We start from the raw sequence: 23,200 nt of genomic DNA, 5'->3' as shown, positions 1-23,200 counted from the left end.
TCAGCCTTCCAACTTTTCTCTGCCTCATTCTAAAATTTACACAGTAGACCATTTGTCATCCATGCTGTCCCACAAATAGTTTTTGTTTACGATTTATGACAGGTTTATGTTACCTCTATTTGGATTTCTATGTTTCCCATGTGGTTTTTATGTTTAATATTAGGGGAGTAGAGCGAGTTAACATTTGGGGAGTTATCTGTTTTCATCTGAGGTGGTCAATATGGGGACTTGGAATTCTTATACACATTTTACATGTTTGGCATAGTACTTTTGGTACCCTGTGATTTCACAAGGCAAGTGTTAAAAAAGCTTCCATGTCTAAGCAAAGAAAACTGCCTACATATTGGTCTGTCATGGTGGGGGGATAAAGGGATAATTGGTTCTAGCCACAGGTGTAGTTCTTTTGGGTACTTTAGGGTTGGAGCAATCATGGCTGTGGTAGAAACAGATGTGCCATAGATATCACACGTCATTCCATGTGTATCTGTGGAATACACGATCTCAATGTGTACACCTTTATGATTGCAGTTGCAAAAGTGTTCCTTAAGACCCAGTTTTAACCCAGTCAATTTACTCTGGAGAAGGGCAGAAATGGTTCACATTCCATTATTTGTAAAGTTACCTGCTGTTAGCTTTCATTATTTTTGCTACACTCATTTTATTTGCATTTAAATGGTTTAGGCATCCTAAGAACAAATGTACAAGTAAAGATGCAGTAAAAAATGAATTGCTTGGTATTCATAAAGTCACTATGTCTGAAGCACAGCAGTAAAACAAAAAAACCATTTATTTAACTTTTTTTAGGTTTTTTGCTATTGTGATCTTTTTGATACTTGCCTAACATGCATGTGCTGTAAAAATAGTTAACAGGGAAATAACTTGAGACAATGGCTAGCTTTGCCTAATGTTTTATGAAATTTTCATGAACAATCCAAGCATAATAGTTAGGAACATGTATATTAAGCTGATGTAAGTGGAATAAAAGTTTTATGAGTGGAAAAGAAAAGGAAAACTATGTCTGATTCCTGCAGGTGATGGTGTGGATCCATGGTGGTGCTCTCCTTTCTGGTTCTGCTTCCCAAAGTGATGGTTCCATATTGTCTGCCACCCAGAATGTGGTAGTCGTTGCTATCCAGTACAGGCTGGGCATCCTTGGGTTCTTCAGGTGAGATTTGAGCTCACTGAAATATGAGTACAAGATTTTTTTCCTTGACGAATTCCCAGATCTCTGAGTGGTTGAATGATGATAAGCATAAATTACTGACTAGACTTCATATCTCTTTCTTTCCCTTGCCTTCCCTACAAGCTAATCATGATATAATAGAAAAAAAACTAGATTTGTGGCCAGAGGACCCAATTTCAAATTATGGCTCTGCTTCTTATGACCAATAAATTCACTCTCTTGTCCTAAGATTTTAGATAGATAGATAGACAGACAGACAGACAGACAGACATAGATAGATAGATACATAGATAGATAGATGGATGGATTGATGGATGGATGGACAGACTAGCAGAAAGATAGGCAGGTATATAGAACATTTTTTAAGCAGCAGGCACTTTAGTGTTAGGGTTACCAAACAAGAAAACAAGATAGTCGTACTGTGTTAACCTAACCCCAGCTTGCTGTACTGCATAGTAATAAAGCCCATGGTTACATTAGCTTGCCAAATACTAATTTCCTGTAGTGTCTTACTCTAAAGCTATCTCCGCTTTTCACTGTGCTCTCTGGAATTTCTGCTCCATAAGTAACAAACCTGTTTTCATCTTTAACCCTTTTTCTCTTACCCCTTCTACCTACTTGTACTCAGCAAAACCTGACTTGTTTTTCTGAGGACACAGCTCTCCTGGTGATCATTTCTACTACTATTTGCATTTTCGCTCATACCTCCATCACAAGAAAGCCAAAATACTTCCTGTTTCCCACTACCACTTCCAGACTCTCCCCTTTCATCAGCACTCAGTAACTTCTCCTCCTTTGAGGCTCATTCAATTGATATTTATCACCCAATCAAGATTCTAGTAGCTGTTATTTATCACATTTTCTGGAACACTCTCCTTCCTTTCTCAAGGAGTTCAGTACCTTATTTCCAGTCTTTCTTTTTTTGCCAACTTCCACTTTCATACTGAAGAACTTCAACATTCATCTTGATATTCCCTTCAACATTCTAACTCCCCAGTTCCTCTGTGTATTCATATCTCATAACCTACTCCTCCACCCCACCTCAGCTAGATACAGAGATGGTACCACCCTTGATTTTACTCTGACTCATGATTGTTCCACTTCTATGTTCATTAACTCTGAAATTTCTCCATCTAATTATAATGTCTTGTCACTCCACTAGATTCTCTGCCTGGTACACCCTAACCTTGTTCTTCATCCTCATCCTTGACCTTCAATCCTCCCACCTTCAGTTCTTTCCCAGGCCATCACCCCTGTCTTGTTATACTCTCTTCCCTTCCCCATCTTAACCCTTTAGTGAACCACTTCATTTCTGCACTGACCTGTTATCTTATGACAAATCTTTCCCTACCAAACCTCAGCTTTTGTTTTCTCCCATCACCCACTTCTTTTGCTCTTCTTTGCATATTGCTGAATGAAGATAGAGAAAAACATGAAGCCATGGTGCCTGTGTCCATATAGGTTAATAGTACATAATCTTAACTGTGTCCTCACTGTGACAAGGCAATCTTTCTGCACCTGTGTACTCAATTCACTTTCTCACTCACCAGTGTGGCTTTTCTAAACCTTTGCATCCCTCCTGAAACTTCTCATGGCTCCTCCTCTCCTTACCATCTCAACACACAACCTTGCTTTCTATTTTGCTGGAAAAAAAATTAGGCCATCCACTGAACTCCATCATATTTCCTCCTCTTTATCTCATATTGATCAAATGCTTCGTGTTCCTATCTCATCCTTTACCTCTTGTCTTACATGAGGAAGTAGACTTTTTATTCACTAAGGCAAAGCTTTCTACACACATAAATGATTCAATTCCATCCAGTATTTTCCAGAAGATTGCTGTTTGTATCATTCTCACTTTCACTGTTTTTTAATCTCTCTCTCTCTCTGTCTCTTTCTCCCTCCTTTCCCCCTTCCACACCTCCTCCCAGCTACTTCTGCACTACCTATAAACCTGACCATGTCTCACCTGTGTTATCTAAAAATCTTACTGTTTCCATCTATCCATCCATACATCCATCCATCCCCACTAGCTATCACCCCATACATCTCCTCCCTTTTATGCCTAGACATCTCTTCACTCTCACCAGTCTTGCCCCTGTACAATTCTCCTGCATAGTAGTGCCCTGAATCTCTATCTGTCAATGCAGGTTCTCATATGATGTGTGTGTGTGCACTTGTGAGTATCTGTCTGTATGTGTGTGTGCGTGTGCGTGCGTTGCTTTCATTTTTGCCTGCTTGGTTCACCACATGGTAATAAAGCTCATGTTTCTCCTAGCTTCCCCAGGACCAATTTCTATAAAGTCTCAAACTAGGGTCCTTGCTCTGGAAGGCCCCAGTAATGAGGGATGTGTTGGGGGAGGGTGAGGAGGAAAGGCTAGATCTGTTAAAGAAGGTGGGATTAGAACTGTCTCAGATTCCTTCAAAGAATTCCAGTCATGGGGATAGGCAGGGAAAGTCAGACTTGGGAGGTACAGAGTTGTGTGCAAGGACAACAAGGATAGTGATGTTGCTAGATGGCAGAGTTCACAGAGAGGAGCCTGGCCTCCTCTCACCTCTCTAGTTTTCTCATACTCGCACATTCTCTACCTCCTTCCTCATCCTTGAATAAGATACCCCATAGAATCAGTTCATTTTCTCTCCTTTTCCTTTGGCTTCCTTCAGGAGTTGGTGCTAATCCCACCTTCTGCAAGAAGCCTCTCCCTATCTCCCTTACTGCCAGAGCCTTCCCTCTGGGATCATTCTCAACTTCTCCTGTATAGATCTTCTTTGGGCACAGCTGTTTGCATGCTGTCTTTCCCATTAAACTGCAAACTCCTTGAGGGCAGGGACTATATTTACTTTTCTCTGTATACCCAGAGCTTGGTATAGTGCCTGGCACATAGTGGGTGCTCAGTAAATGCTTCTTGACTTAATAGGGGAAGACAAAATAGAAAAGAGAGCTTAAAAAGGAGGAGGGAAGGGAGAGTGGGGGCAAGACAGGTATTGGGGAGGTGGAAGAGATCAGGGAGTAAGCTGGAAGGGAAGGAAGCAGCATAGTGGAGGCTCCCCCTAGAAGGCACAGTGAGTCATGGAAAGAAGCATGCACTAGGAGTCCTTTGAATAGGGGAATTCAAGATCTGTCTCAGCAATTTACATGTGTAAAATCAGAACAGCAACAACTAGCATTTGTATAGTCCTTTAAAGTTTACAGAGTCCTTTATTAATAGTCTCATTTTATCCTTCAACAACTCTGAGAGACACATGCCATTATTATCCCCATTTTACTGATGAGGTAACTGAGTCAGAGGTCTATGTGACTAGCCCACGGTCAACCAGCTAGTAAATGAATACTGGTCTTGCCAGGTCTAGGTCCAGCAGTCTATCCAGCTTATCATCCAGCTGGAGGAAGTGGTCTCTCATTCTCATAATCCTGTGAACTTGGTGCCCTTCTTCAGAAGTCTCCAACCTTGTCTAATGTGTGCCTTTCAGCACTGGGGATGAGCATGCACCTGGCAACTGGGGTTACCTGGATCAGGTGGCTGCCCTGAAATGGGTCCAAAAGAACATTGCCCACTTTGGAGGAGATCCTGGCCTTGTGACCATCTTTGGTGGGTCAGCTGGGAGCACAAGTGTTTCCTCACAGGTAAGTGGTAAAGAAATGACCCCAGCCCAAAGGGGGCCTCTTGTAGGCAAACCCAAGGTCTCCAGGGGTGGGGAACCTGCAGCCTCAAGGTCACATGTGACTTCTAGATTCTCAAGTGTAGCCCTTGGACTGAGCTCAAACTTCACAGAGCTAATCATTTTATTAAGGGGATTTGTTCTGTGAAGTTTGGCTTCAGTCATAGGACTGCACTTGAGGGCCTAGAGGGCCACATGTTGCCTCAAGGCCACAGGTTCCACAGCCCTGGATGTACCTGTGTTTTTCTTCCTCTTCTCTTATCCTGACCCTGCTCAGAACCACTGTGGCTGATGACTTCTTTCTCTAAGGCTGGCACCTTCCCTTGCTTTTCATTTCGAGTCCCCACCATACTCCCCTGCCCTAGTCCCAACTAATCATCTAGGCCCTTCTTCCTCTTATTTTAAAGAAGATGAGTTGTTTCTTTTTAAAGGCTTACTGACAATTTCAAGTAAGAGCAAAAGAAATACACAGGGTAACGAAGAAATGATTCAATGCCCAGTATAGTCACAAGTTTGCCATTTCGGTTCACCTGTTCCCAACGCTGCTCAGCACCTCTCTGCACTCTCCCTGGTGGCCTTTGTGACCATCTATGGCTGCAGATCTGCTCTCTCCATTCTTTGCTGATGAGCCTCTGAGAGCTTAGCGTGGCTGGCCCTCATGGGACAGACATAAAATCCATCAGGAGGCTTAGAGGCAAAGATCTTCTGGCTTGGTAGTCCTACCCCAGGTGATTGTATGTCACTGACATACTATTCAGGCTGCAATAAAGCATGGGAGGAAGGCTTTCATGGAAAGATTATGCTTAAAAAAAATAGCTGATGGGAAAGTAGCAAATTCCCATGATAGAGTGGGAAAAACTGTTGGATTTGATGTCATTTGATCCTAACAACAATCTTGGGCTTTCTCATAATCAATAAACAAACAATAATCAATAAAGAATGTGACCTTATAAGGACGCAGGGCATAGGAACAGCATTGCTGGATTACAGACCACTGGCTTCTTATCATACCCTATTACTGAACCACCCAGAGAGTCCTGGGCCATGGCCAAAGCTACTTAGCCTCTTTTCTGTCTAACTATCTTAAAGACCTGGCTGTGCCAAAGGACTCAAAGACCAGGGTTCCATAGAGAAGCCACTGTTGGGGAATGTCCAATATGGGTACCTTAGGGGTGTGGCAGGGGAAATAACAATCCTGGCCTTCAGACTCCCAGTCTCCTCTATCTCTGCTAAGCCAGGAGTGTCTGGGCCCCCCCATGACTGCTTCCTCCTCCCCTCTGCTGTGCTTTGCTTCCCCAGGTTCTGTCCCCCCTGTCCAAAGGCTTGTTCCATAGAGCGATCATGCAGAGTGGTGTGGCCTTCGTCCCTACCTTGTTTTCTTGCAGCTCAGAAACGGTTACAAATGTAAGTTCCTCGTTCTTTGGTCTTTGCAATCCCTGTATCCTTCCTTAGGCTTATTGGCCTCCCAACCCCATGTCCCAGTGTCCCATTGGCCTTCTGGCTTTCCTGGGCTATAAGAAGGTACACTGGAATGCCATTGAATGTTCAATCTGAAAGTTACCATGGAGACCATCTAGTCCAACACCCTCATTTTACAGAGGAAGAAACTGAGGCACAGAGAGGGAGGATTGAGTTCCTGGCTGTATTTGTGATTTTAGATAAGGCATTTCCTTCTTGAGGGCTGAATTTCTTCCTCTGTAAAAGTTGATTCAATTAGATGGTTTGTAACATCCCTTCTAGGTCCAAATTCTATTTTCTGACATCCCCTGAAGAGGAGGAAAAGTCCTCCAAAATGCAATGATCTAGAAGGTCCCTTCTACCTCTTCAGAAGTTGTCTAGCTGTCTGTAGTGAATCTGGCAAAGTCACACAATGAGTTGGTGACTGAACTGGGACCAGAATTTAAGTCTCTGAGACAATTTCAGGGCTCTTTCAACATTCCAGACCCAATCATGTGTCTTTTATTGATATTTAGATCGTTTCTCCCTAAGGAAATGGTAAACTCTTTGGAAGCAGGGGCTGTGTCTTTGTAACCTGCCCCTGACCATCCCTATCCCCACTGGTGGTCACTGAGCCCCGTGTAGAGAAGGCTTGTGATTGGGGGACTTAACCTCTTTGGTGGTCAGACCGATTCCACCTTAGTCTCCTTTTCACCATTACTGCATCATCACCTGTTGAAATGATCCTTTGCTAGATTACTGATGAGTATGAAAAGATTCCTTTATTGTGATACACACCAGGTGTTTCTTGATGAGAATATTAACTCTTTATGGGTGCCTTTTTCAGGCCATTGCTAATCTGTCTGCTTGCGACAGACAGAGTTCTGCCTCCATGGTTCAGTGCCTTAGGAGCAAATCTGAAGAAGAGATCCTGGCCATTGCCAAGGTATGTAAGCTGAGAAACAAAGGTTCCAGTGCCAAGGCAAACTGCCAAAACAGCTTAGGGGAGAGCTGGACACTCAACCTTGATTGGGTGGTATTGAGGTGAAGATCTTGGGAATGTCACTCTCTTAGCCTCAGCTTCTTCCTACTAACTAGATGGTCTTCAAGGATATTTCCATCTCCAATATTCTTGATCTGAAGATACTTTCTAGCTCTGATATTTTGCTTACTAGGATCTCTTCTGCCTTCAATATTCTGTGCTCTTAACTTTTTTTGTGTACTAAGGTTCCATCCCTTCTACACTAGACATTCTATGTCCTAAGAATCCTTCCAACATTCTGTGTTCTAAACATTTCAGGTTCTATGGTTCTGAGCTTTTTCATGGTCTAGTCTCACAACCCTTCCAACTCAAGCATTCTCTGTTCATAGAATCATGGCTTTAGAGCTGGAAGGATCCATTCTAATCTGATTCTAACATTCTGGGTTTCAACATTATTTGTTCCAAATTTCCTTCCATTCCTGCTAGTCTACTTTACACGACTTTTTTTCCCAGTCGTAACATTCTATAAGTTAAGATGCAGAGGATGCAGCTTGGTGGGCACAGTTTCGAGTGCTGGGAAAATGGACCTGCTTTCAACTCTAGCCTCAGAAATTAGCTGTCATTTAACCTGTTTGTCTCAGTTTCTTTATTCATAAAATGGAAATGAGAATCACACCTATTTTCCATGGTTCTTGTGAAGATCAGCTGATAACAATTATAAAGTGCTTATTAGCACAGTGCCTGGCACATAATATGCACTAAATAAATGATGTGATGATGCTGATGATGCAGATGATGTTGGTGGTGGTGGTGGCGGTATTGGTGGCCCCTTCTCCCTCCAGTATTCTGTTCTCAGTCACCTTTCATATCTAATACCCTATGGATCTTTGGAAGAAAGAATCATAGTGGTGGGAAGACTCTCTCTATGCCCTGGGATTGATAGCTCTCATCTAAATATTCCCTTCATAAACATACATTTTACATACAGTATCTCATTTCAATGATTTTGCAACAATCTTTTGCCATTGGTAGTATAAATATGATGCCATTTCCAAATTTCAGACTTGGCAATTAGAGTCATTAAATGTAAACAGCAGGAAGTCAGGGAGCCATTTGCTTTTCTATTTGTATCCCAAGAGCCAAGGACAGTGTGTGAATTGATGTATTGACTGGATATTTAAAAAGGAGAAAATTGAGTCCCTGAGGGGGGCCAAGTGACTTTGCCAAATATCACACACCTCATAAATATTAAGACAGCTATGTGACCCCATATATTTAGAACTAGGATCTTTCTTCATTGTATCACATTGCTTCCTCAAAGAATTCACTTAGCAGTAAGTGTTAGAGCCAGATTAAATATCAACACCAGATCTAATTGCATCTAATTGTTAAGTCATTTTTTAGTTGTGTCTGACTCTTGGTAACCTCATTTGAGATTCTTTTTGGCAAAGATGCTGAAATGCTTTGCCTTTTTCTCCTCCAGCTCATTAAGGACCTGAGGCAAACAGGGCTGAAAGACTTGTCCAGGCTCACACAACTAATAAGTGTCTGAGGTCAGATTTGAACTGAGGAAGATGAGTCTGTCTGACTCCAGGCCAGTGCTCAGTCCACTGTGCCACCTAGCTCCCCCTACCTCTAATTACTCTGTCCATAAGCCATATTGGCTCTTCTTCCTTCAATCTGAAAACTATTATGTTTTTCAAACTGATTTGATGATGGTTTCCTTACCTGGAAAACGAGAGGGTTGGACCAGATGATCTTCTAAAGCACCTTCCAGCTCTAAATCTACAGTCTTATGAATATCCTTTGCCAAAGCACCTGGGAGGTCCAGTTTCATGTTAGCCACAGAAGATGCCAAGGAGATGGGAGAAGAAAGGATTCCTGACTCTCAGTCCAACCCAAGCCTGGTATTCAGATACTGAATGGTTTGGTGCCTCCATGGCTTTCCTGCCTTATCTTATATTACCTCCCTGCATGTACTCTATGCTCCAGCAAAAGTCATCTATCCTTTGTCTTCTATTGTTCCCTATGCTCTCTTACCTCTGTACCTTTGTTCAGGTGTGTCTCGTGTCTGTAAAGTCTTCCCTTCTTATTGCCATTCTAGTTCATAAAGTGACTTTCTCAATAACAATCCATGAGGTAGGAAGTGCAACAATCAGTATTACTGTTTTATAGTTGGGTAAACTTCTGAATGAATAGAGAACTAGGCCTGGAGTCAAGGAGACCACTAGCTGTATGACCTTAGGCAAGTCACTTAACCTCTGTTTGCCTTAATCTACTGAAGAAGAAAATGGCCAATCACTCCAGTATCTTTGCCAAGAAAAGCCCATGGATTGTATTTGTGTGCTATGGTCCTCAGGGTTATAAAGACTTGGACATAACGGAACAACAACAAACCTGCATAGAGCTTAGAGGCAGCCACTTCTCCACTTCTCCACCATCACACAGTCAGTAAACATTACCCGTGGCATTCCAGCCCAGTTGCCTCCCAATCTTCCATCCAGTGTTCCTTCCGCCCTCCCACTGCTGCCTCTCCTAGCCCTCCGTTGTCTGTTCAATTCTTCCCCATTTGTTAAAGCCCAATTTCAATGCTCCCTTTCAGGAAGCTTTATGGCAAGAGATCTTGAGAATAACTTGGTCCAATGCACTCATTTCATAGGAGAAAAAATTGAAACCAGAGAGATGTCATTTGCCTAAAGTTACAGAGTGCATTAGTGGCTGAACCAGGACTAGAATCCAGATCTGCTGACTTTGAGGAGAGTGCACTCCTGCCATTTATTCCAGAAGCATTTCTGGAGCAGCTTCTGTGTCTGACCTGGGGGGACACAAAGTTTGGATAAGGGATGAATCCATGATAGAACTCCCCTTCTTAGGGGAGAAGGTTTTGTGCCATAGACAGGTAACGGACCCTACGTCCACAGAGGCAGTCACAAGAACATCTAGTGGGAACTCTGAGGAAGGAAAGGGTCCTTTTGGCTGCCATATCAGAGAAGGCTTTGTGGAAGATGAGGCAGTCACATTGGCTCTTGAACGAAGTGAAGAATTTCGACAGGTAGCAATGGGCTGATTCTAGCCATAAGGAATGAACTGAGCCAAGGCAGAATGGTAGGAAAAAGTGATTGACTTTCAGTGGAGAGCTGGGAATCTATTGTTGGTGAAACATGTTGTACTTGGCACAGGCTAGAGCCTGAATAGTATGAGATAAGGATGGAAAGGTAGAAGAGAGGGTTCTGAATGCCAGCCTGAAGTCTTAGAGGTTTTCTTTGGGTAATGGGGAGTAATGGGACTTTTTTTCCCTTTAAATTCAGTGGATTATAATAGGCATATCTGAGATGACGAAGGTGTGTGTGTGTGTGTGTGTGTGTGTGTGTGTGTGTGTGTTTGTGTCTGTGTCATAGAGATGGAGATAGGGAGACAGTTTGGAGACTATTGCAAGAGTCCAGATAAGTGAGGGCTGCTAGGTAGTACAATGGCCCTGGCCCTGCAGTCAGGAGGGCCTGAGTTTAAATTTGGCCTCAGACACTAACTAGTTTTGTGCCCTGGGCAAACCACTTAACCCTCACTGCCTCCAAAAGAAAAAAAAAACCAAAACAGTTCAGGTAAGTGGTAAAAAGTGTCTAAAATAGGATGGTAACATTGGGAATGAAGAGTAAGTGATACAAGTAAGGGACATTATGGAGACTGACTTGCCTTTTCTTCATTTTTTTTTATTCTGCTTCTTTCTTCAGCATTTGGATGTAATCCCTAGTGTAGTTGATGGACAATTCTTCCCCAAACATCCTGAAGAGATGCTGGCTGCAGGAGAGTTCAACCACGTCCCTTCCATTATCGGTGTCAACAACCACGAATATGGCTGGTTGCTTCCACAGGTAAGATTCTAGTATGTTCTATTCAGTGCCAGCTTCTTTCTGATCTCCACAGCTTCTCTACAGAATCATAGACTTTCTGATTAGGTCAGGAGCTTGATGTCCATGGAATCTAAGCCAGAGTTGAAGGAGAATCTCTTCTATAACTCCCTGGACGAATGGCCATCCAGCTCTTCTTAAAGACCTTTGAGGAGGGAAGACCTCCTGGCTCCTGAGGCAGCTCTCACGGTTGGACAGGGCACCATGACAGGAAGTGGAAATGTGCTTCTTTTTACACTGCTACCTGTTGTTCTCAGCTCTGCTTTTAGGGCAAATGACACCAATTAAATGCTTCTTCCAGGTGACCATCCACCAGATAGTTCAAGACAACTATCAAGTCAGCCCTGCCCCAAGTTTTTTCTTTGACCAGCAAAGCAAGTTCCTTTAACCCGTCCCTATATGGCAAGACCATGACCCCCTTCTCAGCTTCCCTATTTCCTGCCTCAGATGTGATGCCCAGAACTGAACCAAAGATTCCAGATGTACAGTTATCCCATCCACATCAGGTGGATTGAAGTGCAGTGCCCCACTATCTAGAAAATCTATATAATATTTTTGACTCCCTGTCCTTTTTACCAGAGAAGACTGAATTATTGTGGTACTAAAGGATAACATGTGTTGATATTATACAATACCATATATATGTTTTCTGCATTTCTGAGTTACTAAACAATTTCTGTGTCACCTACTGGTCTTTGCCTGTCATCTGTGGCTTTAGCAAACTCCCACAGATTCCCATTTAATTGCTTACTCCTACCTGTAATATATTGAAACCACGATGAGGAAAGTCGCTATGTGGAGGAGATAACTGTAGCCTCCACAGGGCAGAGCACAAAGGGACTCTCACCTCCGTATTCTTAGAAGCTGTGCTTCTCTTAACACTGGTCAAAGTCACAGTGCATTTTACGTTGCCTTATTAACCCGTTGCTTCCTTATGGGCTTGTGGTTCACCAAAATCCCTAGATCCTTTTCAAAGAAATTGCTGTCTAACCATGCCTCCCTCATCTTGAGACTGGAAAACTTTCTCCCCATTAAATTTGACCCCACTGGGTGCGGTTGGTCCAACATGCTAGCCTGTCAAGTCCTTATTTTGGATCCTGATTCTGTGATCTAATGTGTTAGCTGGCCATCTTGACCTTATCTCTTCTGTAAATTGGCCTTTTCTAAAATGAGAAAAGTTAGCCTAAACAGGCTTCCCTGAAGAATCACAAGTTTTTCGACCTTTGATTATTTTCTCAATGAATAACTCATTTCATGTGCAAATTTCTTTAGAAGTATAGGAACAGAAGCCCAAGAAAGGTCAATGTCTTTTTGGCTAAAATATACTCTACAAGTCTCTTTCTTTTGTTTTAGTTTTTTCATTTCCAAAATTTTAAAATTTTTGGTGGCAATCAGAGTTAAGTGACTTGCCCTAAGTCACACAGCAAGTAAGCGTCTGAGGCCAGATTTGAGCTCAGGTCTTCCTGACTCAGGTGTCACCGAGCTGCCTCAAGTCTCTTTATTTTAAATGAACATTTAATAATACCAGCTGATATTAACACAGCACTTTATAGTTTATGAAAAACTTTTTTATATACCTGCTGATATATCCCTACCTGCTGGTAGGACCATTAAGATGTTTATCCTCATTTTGTAAAGTAGAGAACTGAATCTCCCAGAAAGGACTTGATTTAACCCCAGTCACACAGCTGGGACTAGAACCTGGGCCTCCTGATGGGAGACCAGGTCTCTTTCCCATGGACTTCAGATCATCACATCTAAAGGCCACTGGCTCAATATTAATTTTGAATATGACATGGTATTAACAACCATTTATCAGCTGCATCCTTAAGCATGTGCATGTAAAGTTGGTCTATTTACACAAATCAGAAAAATAGAATTTGCCTGCATCATTTCCAACATCATGTATTATAGTAAGCATCCATCATCGTCTAAGGCCACTGGTTGTTACGTAGAAACTATGACCACTATTGATTATATACTTGGCATTACCCACCATTTTGCTGTCATTTTGCAAAATATCTTGAGAATTGTTCAGTGGTATTGGCCATTATTCAGTACATCCTAACCAAATCTATGGCACTAATTCCTCCTTAAAGGGTAAAATGATTCTTGGATTAGATTCTTTAAAAAAGTGCATAAATTTCAAAAAGTTCTAAGGACCATTCTCAATGCACCATTTTTCTCTACACAGGAACATGCCATTCCTGGATTTCAGGAAAACATGGATAAAGAAAGTGTCCACTTAGCATTGCAAACTCCAGCTTTGGTGAGATACCAGTTAATCAAGCTTATTTTCAAGCACCTACTAAGTAGCAGGCACTGGACTAGGCATATGGAAAAAGTGAAATGGTCCCTGGCCTCGTAGAACTTACATTCTGTGAGGGAGATAACCTGTACTTCAGGGATAGTTGGAAAACATACAGAGAACAAATCTTGGGGGAGGGGTAAGGGACTAGCAGCTGGAGGAGGGAGGAACCAAGAAAGGTGTTCTGTAGAAGGTACTGCGTGACATGAGTCTCACCAATGCAAAGGCATTGGTGAGAGGTAGAACCAGAAGGTTGACATACCTGTTCTGCAGAGTGTGAGGAGCATAATCATATATAATAATACTGGATGGGGCCAGGTTGCTAAAAGCTCTAGATACCCAACAGAAGGGTTTATATTTAATCTTAGAGGTAATGGACATTCACTAGAATTTATTTAGTTGAGGGAGGGAGTATATTGCTTAGATCTGTGCATGTATAATCACTTTGGAAGATGAGTGGAGGATAGATTGTTGTGGGGGGAGATCTGAAGCACAGGGACCAATCAGGAGGCCATTGAAATAGTTCAGGAGAAACCCAGCGAATGTCCTTCCCCCTTCTGACTTCCTTCTTTCATAGTCACAGAGTGGAAAGGGATTTTGGGGACACCAGCTCTTTCTATTCTTTCCTTGATGCTGACATCCTCTCTACACCATGCCCAACAAGTAATTGTCTAGTATCTTTTTGAGGAATTTAACCCTTAAAAGGCAGGCCCTGGTGGGGAGATTGTAAAAAGATCTAATGAGGTCCAGGACCTATGAATAACAGGCAAGCTTGTGTGGGCTTATTCCTTGTGGTTGTTTAGTTGATGAGTCATGTCTGACTCTTCATGACCTTTTTGGGGTATTTTCTTGGAAAAGTTACTGGAGTAGTTTGACATTTCCTTCTCCAGGTCGTTTTACAGAGGAGGAAACTGAGGCAAACAAGATTCATTGAGTCATCCAGGGTCATATAGCTAATACATGTCAGAGGTCATATTTGAACACAGGTCCTCCTGACTCTAGGGCTTTATCCACTGCACCACCTAGCTCACTTACTTATTCCCTACAATCCACCAACAAACAGCCCCAAACAATCCACTGCCAGATATGTTCATTTTTCTGTTACTCTCTCTCCTCCTGGGTCTCCTACAGTGTATGCCTTCTGAACTTGTGCCATTGGTGATGGAAGAGTATTTAGGAGACACCGAGGACCCGGGAGAATGTCGAGCTCAATTCCAGGAAATAGTGGGAGATTTCATCTTCGTTATTCCTTCTCTCAAACTGGCCAAATATCAAGACAGTGAGTATGGCAATGACCTTTTTCAGAATCAGAGTAAGAATGTCTCCTCTCCAGAGCAATGTTTCTATATAACCCACTCACTCATGCAGAAGGAGGTTCCTGCTTCTGGCTTTGCTGTCATAGCCTCCAGACTGGATAAACCCCTCATTCACCTTCCTTCTTCTCTCATATCCCCATCAGGCATTTGGGGGGGGGGGTGGGCTTCTGTGACCATTATCTACAAATAATAATAAACGATAATAACCTACATTTGTATAAGCAGATCTTATTAACTTTTGTTGTGAGTATGCACTGTGGACCCCTTTGAACTCCAGGGAAAGTTAAAAATTCATTCCAGAGTAATGTTTTTAAATGTATAAAATAAAATACGTACCACAGGAAACCAATTGGGTTGAACCTAATGCTATCATTATGTTATAAAAATGCTGAACTGTAAAAAGATAATTCAAGAACCTTAGCTAGAATATTTTATTATCATAAATACTTTACGTCCATTATCCACCTGGATCTTCACAACAACCTCATCCCAGTGGATATAGCATGGACCTGGAATCAGGAAAACCTGAGTTCAAATCTAGACTCAGACACCTTGTAGTTGTGTTATCCCCAGCAACTCATTTAACCTTTGTTTACCTCAGTTTCTTCAATGGAAATGATAACAGCACTCAGGGTTGTTGTGAGGCTCAATGAGATAATATTTGCGAAGCACTTAGCACAGTGTCTGGCACAAAATAAGTGCTTTATAAATGCAAATTCATAGGGCAGCTAGGTGGCACAGTGGATGGAGTTCTGGGCCTGGAGTCAGGAAGACCCCTCTTCCCAACTCCAAAAATGGCCTCAAACACTTACTAGTTGTGACCTTGTATAAGTCCTTCTTCCTCTTTGCCTCAGTTTCTTCATTTGTAAAATGAGCTGGAGAAGGAAATGGCAAACCACTCCAGTATCTTTTCCAAGTAAACCCCAAATGAGATCACGCAAAGTCGAATACGACTGACAAACAATTGAATAACATATGCTTATTTTCTTCCCCTCTCCTTCCCTCTTGGGTAGACAGGCCAGGGATTATTTTCTCTACCTTACTTTGAAAAATCAGTCTCAGAGAAGCAAAAGGATTCACCCAAGATCTTGTAGTCAGTCAATAACAGGGCCAGGATTCCAACCTAGGTCCTGTTACTCTGGATGCCAGCACTTCTCCTGCCTCACAGCATCACTCTTGGACAGGATTTGTTAAGGGGCTGCCCTCAAGGAGCTTGTCTGTTAATGGCCAGTTACCATCGCCCTGCCCCCCCAAAGGAGGGAACCACGCCAGGGGCCCCTGGCATGTGGCCCTGCCCTTTGTTCAATATGTCACTAACCACGGGCATTTCTTATGTTTGCCTAGGTCCCAGCTCTCCAGTCTACTCTTACGAATTTCAGCACAGACCAAGTAGGGTTAACGGAGTCAAGCCGGATTTTGTGAAAGCAGACCATGGTGATGAGGCCTCTTTTGTCTCTGGAGAGTCTTGTAAGTAGTGGAGATGGGATGGAGAGGGAAGCTGTGGGCCAGGGTGGGAGCAGAAGGGGCAGAATCCCGCAGCCTCTGGTCTGCCTTCTCCATCATCTACTTTAATCTCTCTGACATCAAAACATATAATAATTCCTTACCTTACCCCAAAGCACCTTCCCATGTATTGGCTCATTTAATAATGATAATAACAACAGGTAAAAGTAGCTAGCATTTCTACACTGCTTGAAGGCTTACAAAGAGCTTTGTATATGTGCCAATCTCATTTCATAGCCTCAAAACAGTCCTGTGAAGTAGGTGCTGATGCTATCTCCATTTTATAGATGAGGAAACGGAGGCTGAGAAAGGTGACCCTTGGCTAGCCAAGAGTCACAGAGCTAGTTAAGGGTCTGAGTCAGCATCTGAACTCATGGTTTCTTGGTGCCATGTTCAGCACTCAGTCCACCTGTCATCTAACTGCTATTTGATCTTCCCAAATACCCTGTGAGGGTCGGGGTGTGGGGAAGTGAGGGATTGTGTTTGTTTTTCAGAAGAGAAAACTGAAGTTCAAAGAGAGGAGCAGACTTATCAATATCACAGAGTTAGCAGGTCTGAGCCCAAATCCAGGTTCCCTTAGGAGGCACTGAATAGCAGCCCAGCTGCCAAGAAGAGTTTTTGTTTTCATCTTTTGTTCTTTGTATTTGTATCTCCAACCCTTGGCACAGTGACAGGGATAGAGGAGGCAATTAACAGTTACCTGGTTGACTGAGTGATTGGAGAGTAAGGTATCAGTCTTGCAAGTCCCCTAACTTAGACTGTTTCTTCAAGTGAATTGAATCAGGAGGTTAAATCAGCTATTCTGTTCAATTCAGCTTACATGATTAAGCACATCCCGCATGCGGAGCCCTCTGTTCATCTCTGGGGCAGACACAAAATAAATAAGACACAGTCTCTGACTTCTTGGAGTTTGCTCCCCAGAAGAGAAGCATGAACACAAAAAAACACATTTCCATCTGTGTTTCCCTATGTCAATGGACCAGTGACCTCACTAATACCCTCATGATCTCTTGTAATGTAGACTCTGTTATGCCATCTGATTCTATGCGATTCTTTTCCTTGTGCTTCCATAAATTGTTCACAGTGCATCTGCCCAAATGTGCTGGACCTCTTCCCTCTTCCCTTCCTCCCATTTTTTGCTCCCTTGCTCCTGCTATCTCCTCCATCCTTCCTTCCTTCTTTCCTTCCTTCCTTCCTTCCTTCCTTCCTTCCTTCCTTCCTTCCTTCCTTCCTTCCTTCCTCCTTCCTTCTTCTCTTCCTCCCTTTTCTTCAGCTATTCTTGATTCACTTCCTCTACCAGTGCATCCATTTATTGATTGTTGGACAAGTCTCGCATTTAACAATCTTTGGAGTTAATGTTTGTAGATGGTCCCAAATCTGTCTTTTGGGAAGACTTCTCTCCCTGTTTTCACCTCTCTACTCCTGTCCTGGCATAACTGGAAGGCCAGTTCATACCTTCATGTGTTTCATGACTTCCATTGCCAATGAATTCACTACTTTAGGGGTCAACTACCACTGCTGACCCTGTCTGCACTGCCCCAGGCAGTGGTCTTGAACAACTGGTGTTCTCTGGGACAGGGGCCATATGCAAAGTCTTTCCAGCTACCAGAGCTGGTCCTATACTATTGTAGTTTAGTATAATGATAATTATTAACATACATAATATTTATATCAATCAAACCATTATCATAATTACATAAAATAAAACATCATTATAAAATTATAATGTAATATACTTTATTATTATAACATTATATAAGTATATAACAATATCAATATAATAATATCAATATTATAACAATAGCTAGCATTTATGTAACATTTTTACGTATTTTCTAAAACATTCTAAATATATCCCACTTTTTTTTTTTACCCTCCAAACAACCCAGAGCCACAGGTGCTATTAGTATCCCCATTTTTCAAAGAAAAAAAGGCAGACAGTGGTTAAGTGACTTGTCCAAGGTCACTCATCTAGTCAGTGTCTGAGGCTGCATTAGAAGTTGAGTCCTTCTGATTTCTAGACCAGCTGCATCACTTTGTCTTTTGGGAAGAGACTCAGTTATGGAGTCAGATAAAGCAGGCCAACAAAAGCCCTGGGAGGCCCTCTGGGAAGGGAGTGGCATGAAAGAAACTATTGATAGAAGATCAGTTCAGGAGCCAGACCAGAAGTGACTGGGTATTTGGGCCTGGGGACTGGAGGAAAGCAGGCCTTTGGGTCTGCATTTTGACCTTAACCAGATGTTTCTTTTTCTTTTTCTAGATGTAGGTGACGCAACAGAAGAGGAAAAGCTCCTGAGCTACAGGATAATGAGCTACTGGGCAAACTTTGCCCGTCACGGGTGAGAAAGCTGCCCCTTGGTTTCCCTACCGTTTCCCTGAGGCGTACTGCCTATTCCTAGGAACATAAACATTTCCCACTTCCATAGAATTTCTCTGATTGAAATTTCTTCAGGAAAAAAAATAGTTCATTCAACCTATTGCTTGAATGAGGCAAGGTGTGGTGAACGAGTTTAGCCTTCCCCAAGTTCATGGCTGGGATTGGGGAGGAATTGCTCTGGCAGATTCACCCCACACATGAGCATCTTGAAAGGAAAACAAGAAATATAAGGAACTCTCTTGGCCCACACCATCACCCTTGAGTGTCAGTGACTTCTCTTCCCCCTTGGAAAACATTAGGCTAGGTGGCAGTGGCAAAAGCCTTAGATGTGGAGTCCAGTGATATTGTGTTTGATTATTTGTGACCCCAACTGGAGTTTTCTTGGCAGAGATATTGCAGTGGTTTGCCATTTCCTTCTCCAGCTCATTCTACAGATGAGGAAACTGAGGCAAACAGGGTTAAATGATTTCCCCAGGGTCACATAGCATAGTAAGTAAGTGAGGCTGGATTTCAACTCAAGTCCTCCTGACTCCAGGTACAGGTTTATCCACTGTACTACCTAGCTACCCCAATGAAATGGAGTCCAATGATATGAGTTCAAATTCTGACTTTGTTACTTATTTGCTACATAAGTCCTTTCACTCTTTGCACTTTGTACTTCAAATGCATTAGAAAGGACCAACAGGAAAGGTGAAGACCAAACTGCTTTTGGGATGTATGAACAAGCTCTCTATGGGTACCACGACTGTCAGCTGACCCCAACCTTCCATTGGCTCCCAGGCTGAGCTGATAGTGGCTTGCTACACTTGCCAATGGGTTGTCCCTTTTCTGTTCTAAATGTTTGGTTTTTCCTCCCAGGGATCCAAATGGTGCAGACCTTTTTCACTGGCCAGTCTATGATGAGAAGGAAGAGTACCTGGAGCTGAATTTGCAGCTGTCTGTAGGAAAGAGCCTGAGGAAGGATAAGTGGGAGTTCTGGACCAAGACTGTGCCTATGAAGATGAAAGAATCACAGTCAGAAAAAGCCCAGATGGCGCTGTGATCTCTAAGCACAATCATTTTTACAACTGTTGAAGACCAATTACACCCAATCACTTCTTTTGAGCAGTTCCTTGGTATCATCTACACTATACTGCAGTTTTGAATGAAATACTTTGACTCTCACTTGTTGTTGCTTTGGGAGAAGAATTTTAATGATATCCAGAAGGAAAAAATTTTAATGTAATGATTACTATGTTCCAGCCAGTGTGCTAAGGAAATAATTTTACAAATGCCATCTCATTTGAAAGGGACCTTCCAATACTGAGACAATGGGAATCTGATTAGAGCAGCTACTCCACCATGTCTCTAGAGGAAAAAATCCCTTGTTCATTTCATAGAATTATAGTGGAGGTAGTTTCATTTTCTGTCAATGTACTTTTAGGCCATTTGGTAGAGAAAGAATTAATACGTGAAGATTGATTGAATGATTGATTTAGAGCTGGAAGGGTTATTAGAAATCATTGAACAAGAATGAACACCAAGGCCAGAGAAGGGAAAGGGCTTGTCTGAGGTGATGCGGACACTAAGTCAGGTCCTCTGACTCCAAATCGAAGGCTTTTCTTAATACACTGAGCTGCTTCCAGGGACTGGGGAAAATATTGGATGTCTCTGTCCTGCTTCATCAATTAGCTAGCATTTTCCAGATAACACTTCTCTGGGGAGATAATGCAGTAAATTGAGGGTCTTGTAAAGAAAACTTCAAGATAATCCTGCAAGTCAAGTGATTCTTTACTGGCAAAGGAGCAGCACAGAGACAATTAGTATCTGTGAAGCCAAATTCAATGTAGTTGTTGTACATGATTACTTTCATTCAAAATAAAATTGCAAAATGAATTGAAATCTTTCTTCTGCTCTGAGTGGTTATGCTAACAAGATATTTCACGACAACAATATCTTTTACTAACAGGATACAGGCATGGTCTGCTGGTCAAGATTTAACAACCAGGTCTCTGAAAACCCCACAAGATATACTTTCAAGTTATATTATTCACAGTATCTCCATTACTTTCTTAAGTTTAGAAATCAAGAAAACAATGACCCAAACACCAATTTGCAGGGGATGCCAATTCTGAGGTAGAAATGCTCATGCTGAAAATTTAACAACCAGCTCTTGTAAAAGTTGGCTGTAGCATTTCCTTGAGATGCAGTGTTATATGGTACCAAAACATCCTCTCCATTTAGAAAAATCCAATATGGAATTGTCAAAACATTTTTATCACTAAGAAAATAAGACAGAGTTGATATAGCATTCAGACAATTAAGGCAGGATAAAGGTGATACAGAATGCAATGAAAGGCAGGTGGTCAGGTCACCTCACATCTGGACTTCCAAATAGCCCACTGTCTACTTTCCTTTGCCTCAGTTTTTCTTCCCAGTGCAGCCCATCCTCCACTCAAATCTGATGAGGTCATCCAGCATCTGATGATGTCACCCCTTTGTGCTAAACTCTAGTGGTTCCCTGTACTTCTAGTATCAAATATTAAACCCTTTAGTTTTTTAAATCTTCAGAATTTGGACCTTCCCACCTTTTTTTTTTTTGCACTTTGCTTCCTCACATGTACTCTTTGATCTGGTGGCGTTGGACCTCTTGGTGTTCCTGGACCAAGACATTGGATCTCTGGCTGCCCCCAGGCCTGGAACGCTCTCCGTTCTCATCTGCCCCTCTTGGCTTCCTTCAAGGCTCAGCTAAAATCTCACCTTTTACAAGGAGCCTTTGCTAAATGCCCCTTAAAGCTGGTGCCTTCCCACTATTGATCATCCCCTATTTGCCTTGTATATATGTTGTTTATCCTTAGATGTTTGCAGCTTGTCTCCCTTCATTAGATTGTGAGATACATGAGGACAGGTTTTTTTTTTTGGTTGGGCAATGGGGGTTAAGTGACTTGCCCAGGGTCACACAGCTAGTAAGTGCTATATGTCTGAGACCGGATTTGAACTCAGGTTATTCTGAATCCAAGGCCAGTGCTCTATCCACTGCACCACCTAGCTGCCCCATGAGGACATTTTTTTTTAACCTCTCTTTGCATCCCCAGTGTTTGAGTGCCATTTGGAAATACTTCAGTTGTCCACCAGATATATGGTGTCAGAAAATTCTCTTTGCCTGTTGGAATAACCTTTTCCCTATGAACTCAGTGGGAATAATTAAAATTACATAACTGACCTCGAGTATTATTGTGAGCACCAGAAAGCATCGAAGCTGGACAAGGGCTTAAAGAATATCTAATCCAGGGGCAGCTAGGTGGTGCAGTGGATAGGCACTGGACCTGGAGTCAGGAGGGCTTGAGTTCAAATCCAGCCTCAAACACTTATTAGCTCTGTGACCCTGGGCAAGACATTTAATTCAGTTGCTAAAAAAAAAAATCATAATAAATGTCTGCTCCAACCCACTCATTGTATCACAAAGGACTCAAGGGCCCAGAACATGTGATTCACCCAAGTGACACAGCTAAGAAGAGGTTGTGCAGGGCTCCATCTCAGGTCCTTAGGCTCCAAGTCCTTCAATCTTTTTTTGTATTTTTTTTATCCTATTAATTTTTTTGATTTATCAACAATCACTTTCATATTCTTTTGAGTTTGAAATTTTTCTCCCTCTTCCTCCCTACCACCCTCCCCAAAGTGGCTCACAATCTGATATAGGCTATACATTTACATTCCTATTAAACATACTTTCACATTAGTGATCTTGTAAGTAAAATTAAAACCAATAGGTGGAACCATCAGAAAGTGGAAACAAAACTCAACAGAAGAGAAAAAAAAATAGCAATTCAACTTCCACAGTTCTTTCTTTAATGTGGATAGCATTTTCCATCAAAAGGCTTATTCTAATACCTTTAATTTCTTTTTCTTTTCTTATTGCTAAAGCTGACGTTTCCAGGACAATATTGAATAACAGTGGTGATAATGGACATCCTTGTTTCACCCCATATCTTACTGTAAATGCTTCTAGCTTGTCTCCATTACATATAATGCTTGCTGAAAATTTTAGATAGATGCTTACTTTTTTAAGGAAGACTCCATTTATACCTATACTTTCTAGTGTTTTTAATGGGAATGGGTGTTGTATTTTGTTAAAAGCTTTTTCTGCATCTATTGAGATAATCATGTGGTTTCTGTTGGTTTTGGTGTTGATATGCTCAATGATGTTGATAGTTTTCCTGCTGTTGAACCAACCCTGCATTCCTGGTATAAATCCTACCTGGTCATAGTGTATTATTTTGTAATAAGTTGCTGTAATCTGTTTGCTAACATTTTGTTCAAAATTTTTGCAGCTATATTCATTAAAGAAATTGCTCTATAATTTTCTTTCTCTGTTTTGACTCTTCCTGGTTTAGGTATCAGCACCATATTTGTATCATAAAGAGAATTTGGTAAGACTCCTTCACCTATTTTCCCAAATAGTCTATGTAGTATTGGAATTAATTGTTTTTTAAATGTTTGATAGAATTCACATGTAAATACATCTGGCTCTGGAGATTTTTTCCTAGGGA

At 41.9% G+C, this 23,200-nt stretch overlaps 1 protein-coding gene across 1 annotated transcript; it reads left to right on the top strand.

Moving 5' to 3' along the window:
• The first annotated feature begins 6,148 nt into the window (after positions 1-6,148).
• On the top strand, positions 6,149-20,568 carry LOC110210444 (pyrethroid hydrolase Ces2a-like). Its single transcript, XM_020989422.2, has 8 exons — positions 6,149-6,247; positions 7,128-7,226; positions 10,991-11,131; positions 13,362-13,436; positions 14,607-14,754; positions 16,136-16,258; positions 18,555-18,633; positions 19,530-20,568. The coding sequence occupies exons 1-8, from the start codon at positions 6,185-6,187 to the stop codon at positions 19,711-19,713; spliced, it is 912 nt and encodes a 303-aa protein (XP_020845081.2). The 5' UTR covers positions 6,149-6,184; the 3' UTR covers positions 19,714-20,568.
• Positions 20,569-23,200: the final 2,632 nt, after the last annotated feature.

This window comes from Phascolarctos cinereus, unplaced genomic scaffold (genome assembly GCF_003287225.1).
Source record: "Phascolarctos cinereus isolate Bilbo 61053 unplaced genomic scaffold, phaCin_HiC Scaffold_2;HRSCAF=192, whole genome shotgun sequence".
In the NCBI taxonomy this organism is placed as follows: Eukaryota; Metazoa; Chordata; class Mammalia; order Diprotodontia; family Phascolarctidae; genus Phascolarctos; species Phascolarctos cinereus.
Note: the sequence above shows the minus strand (reverse complement) of the source record. Positions and strands in the feature narration are given on the sequence as shown.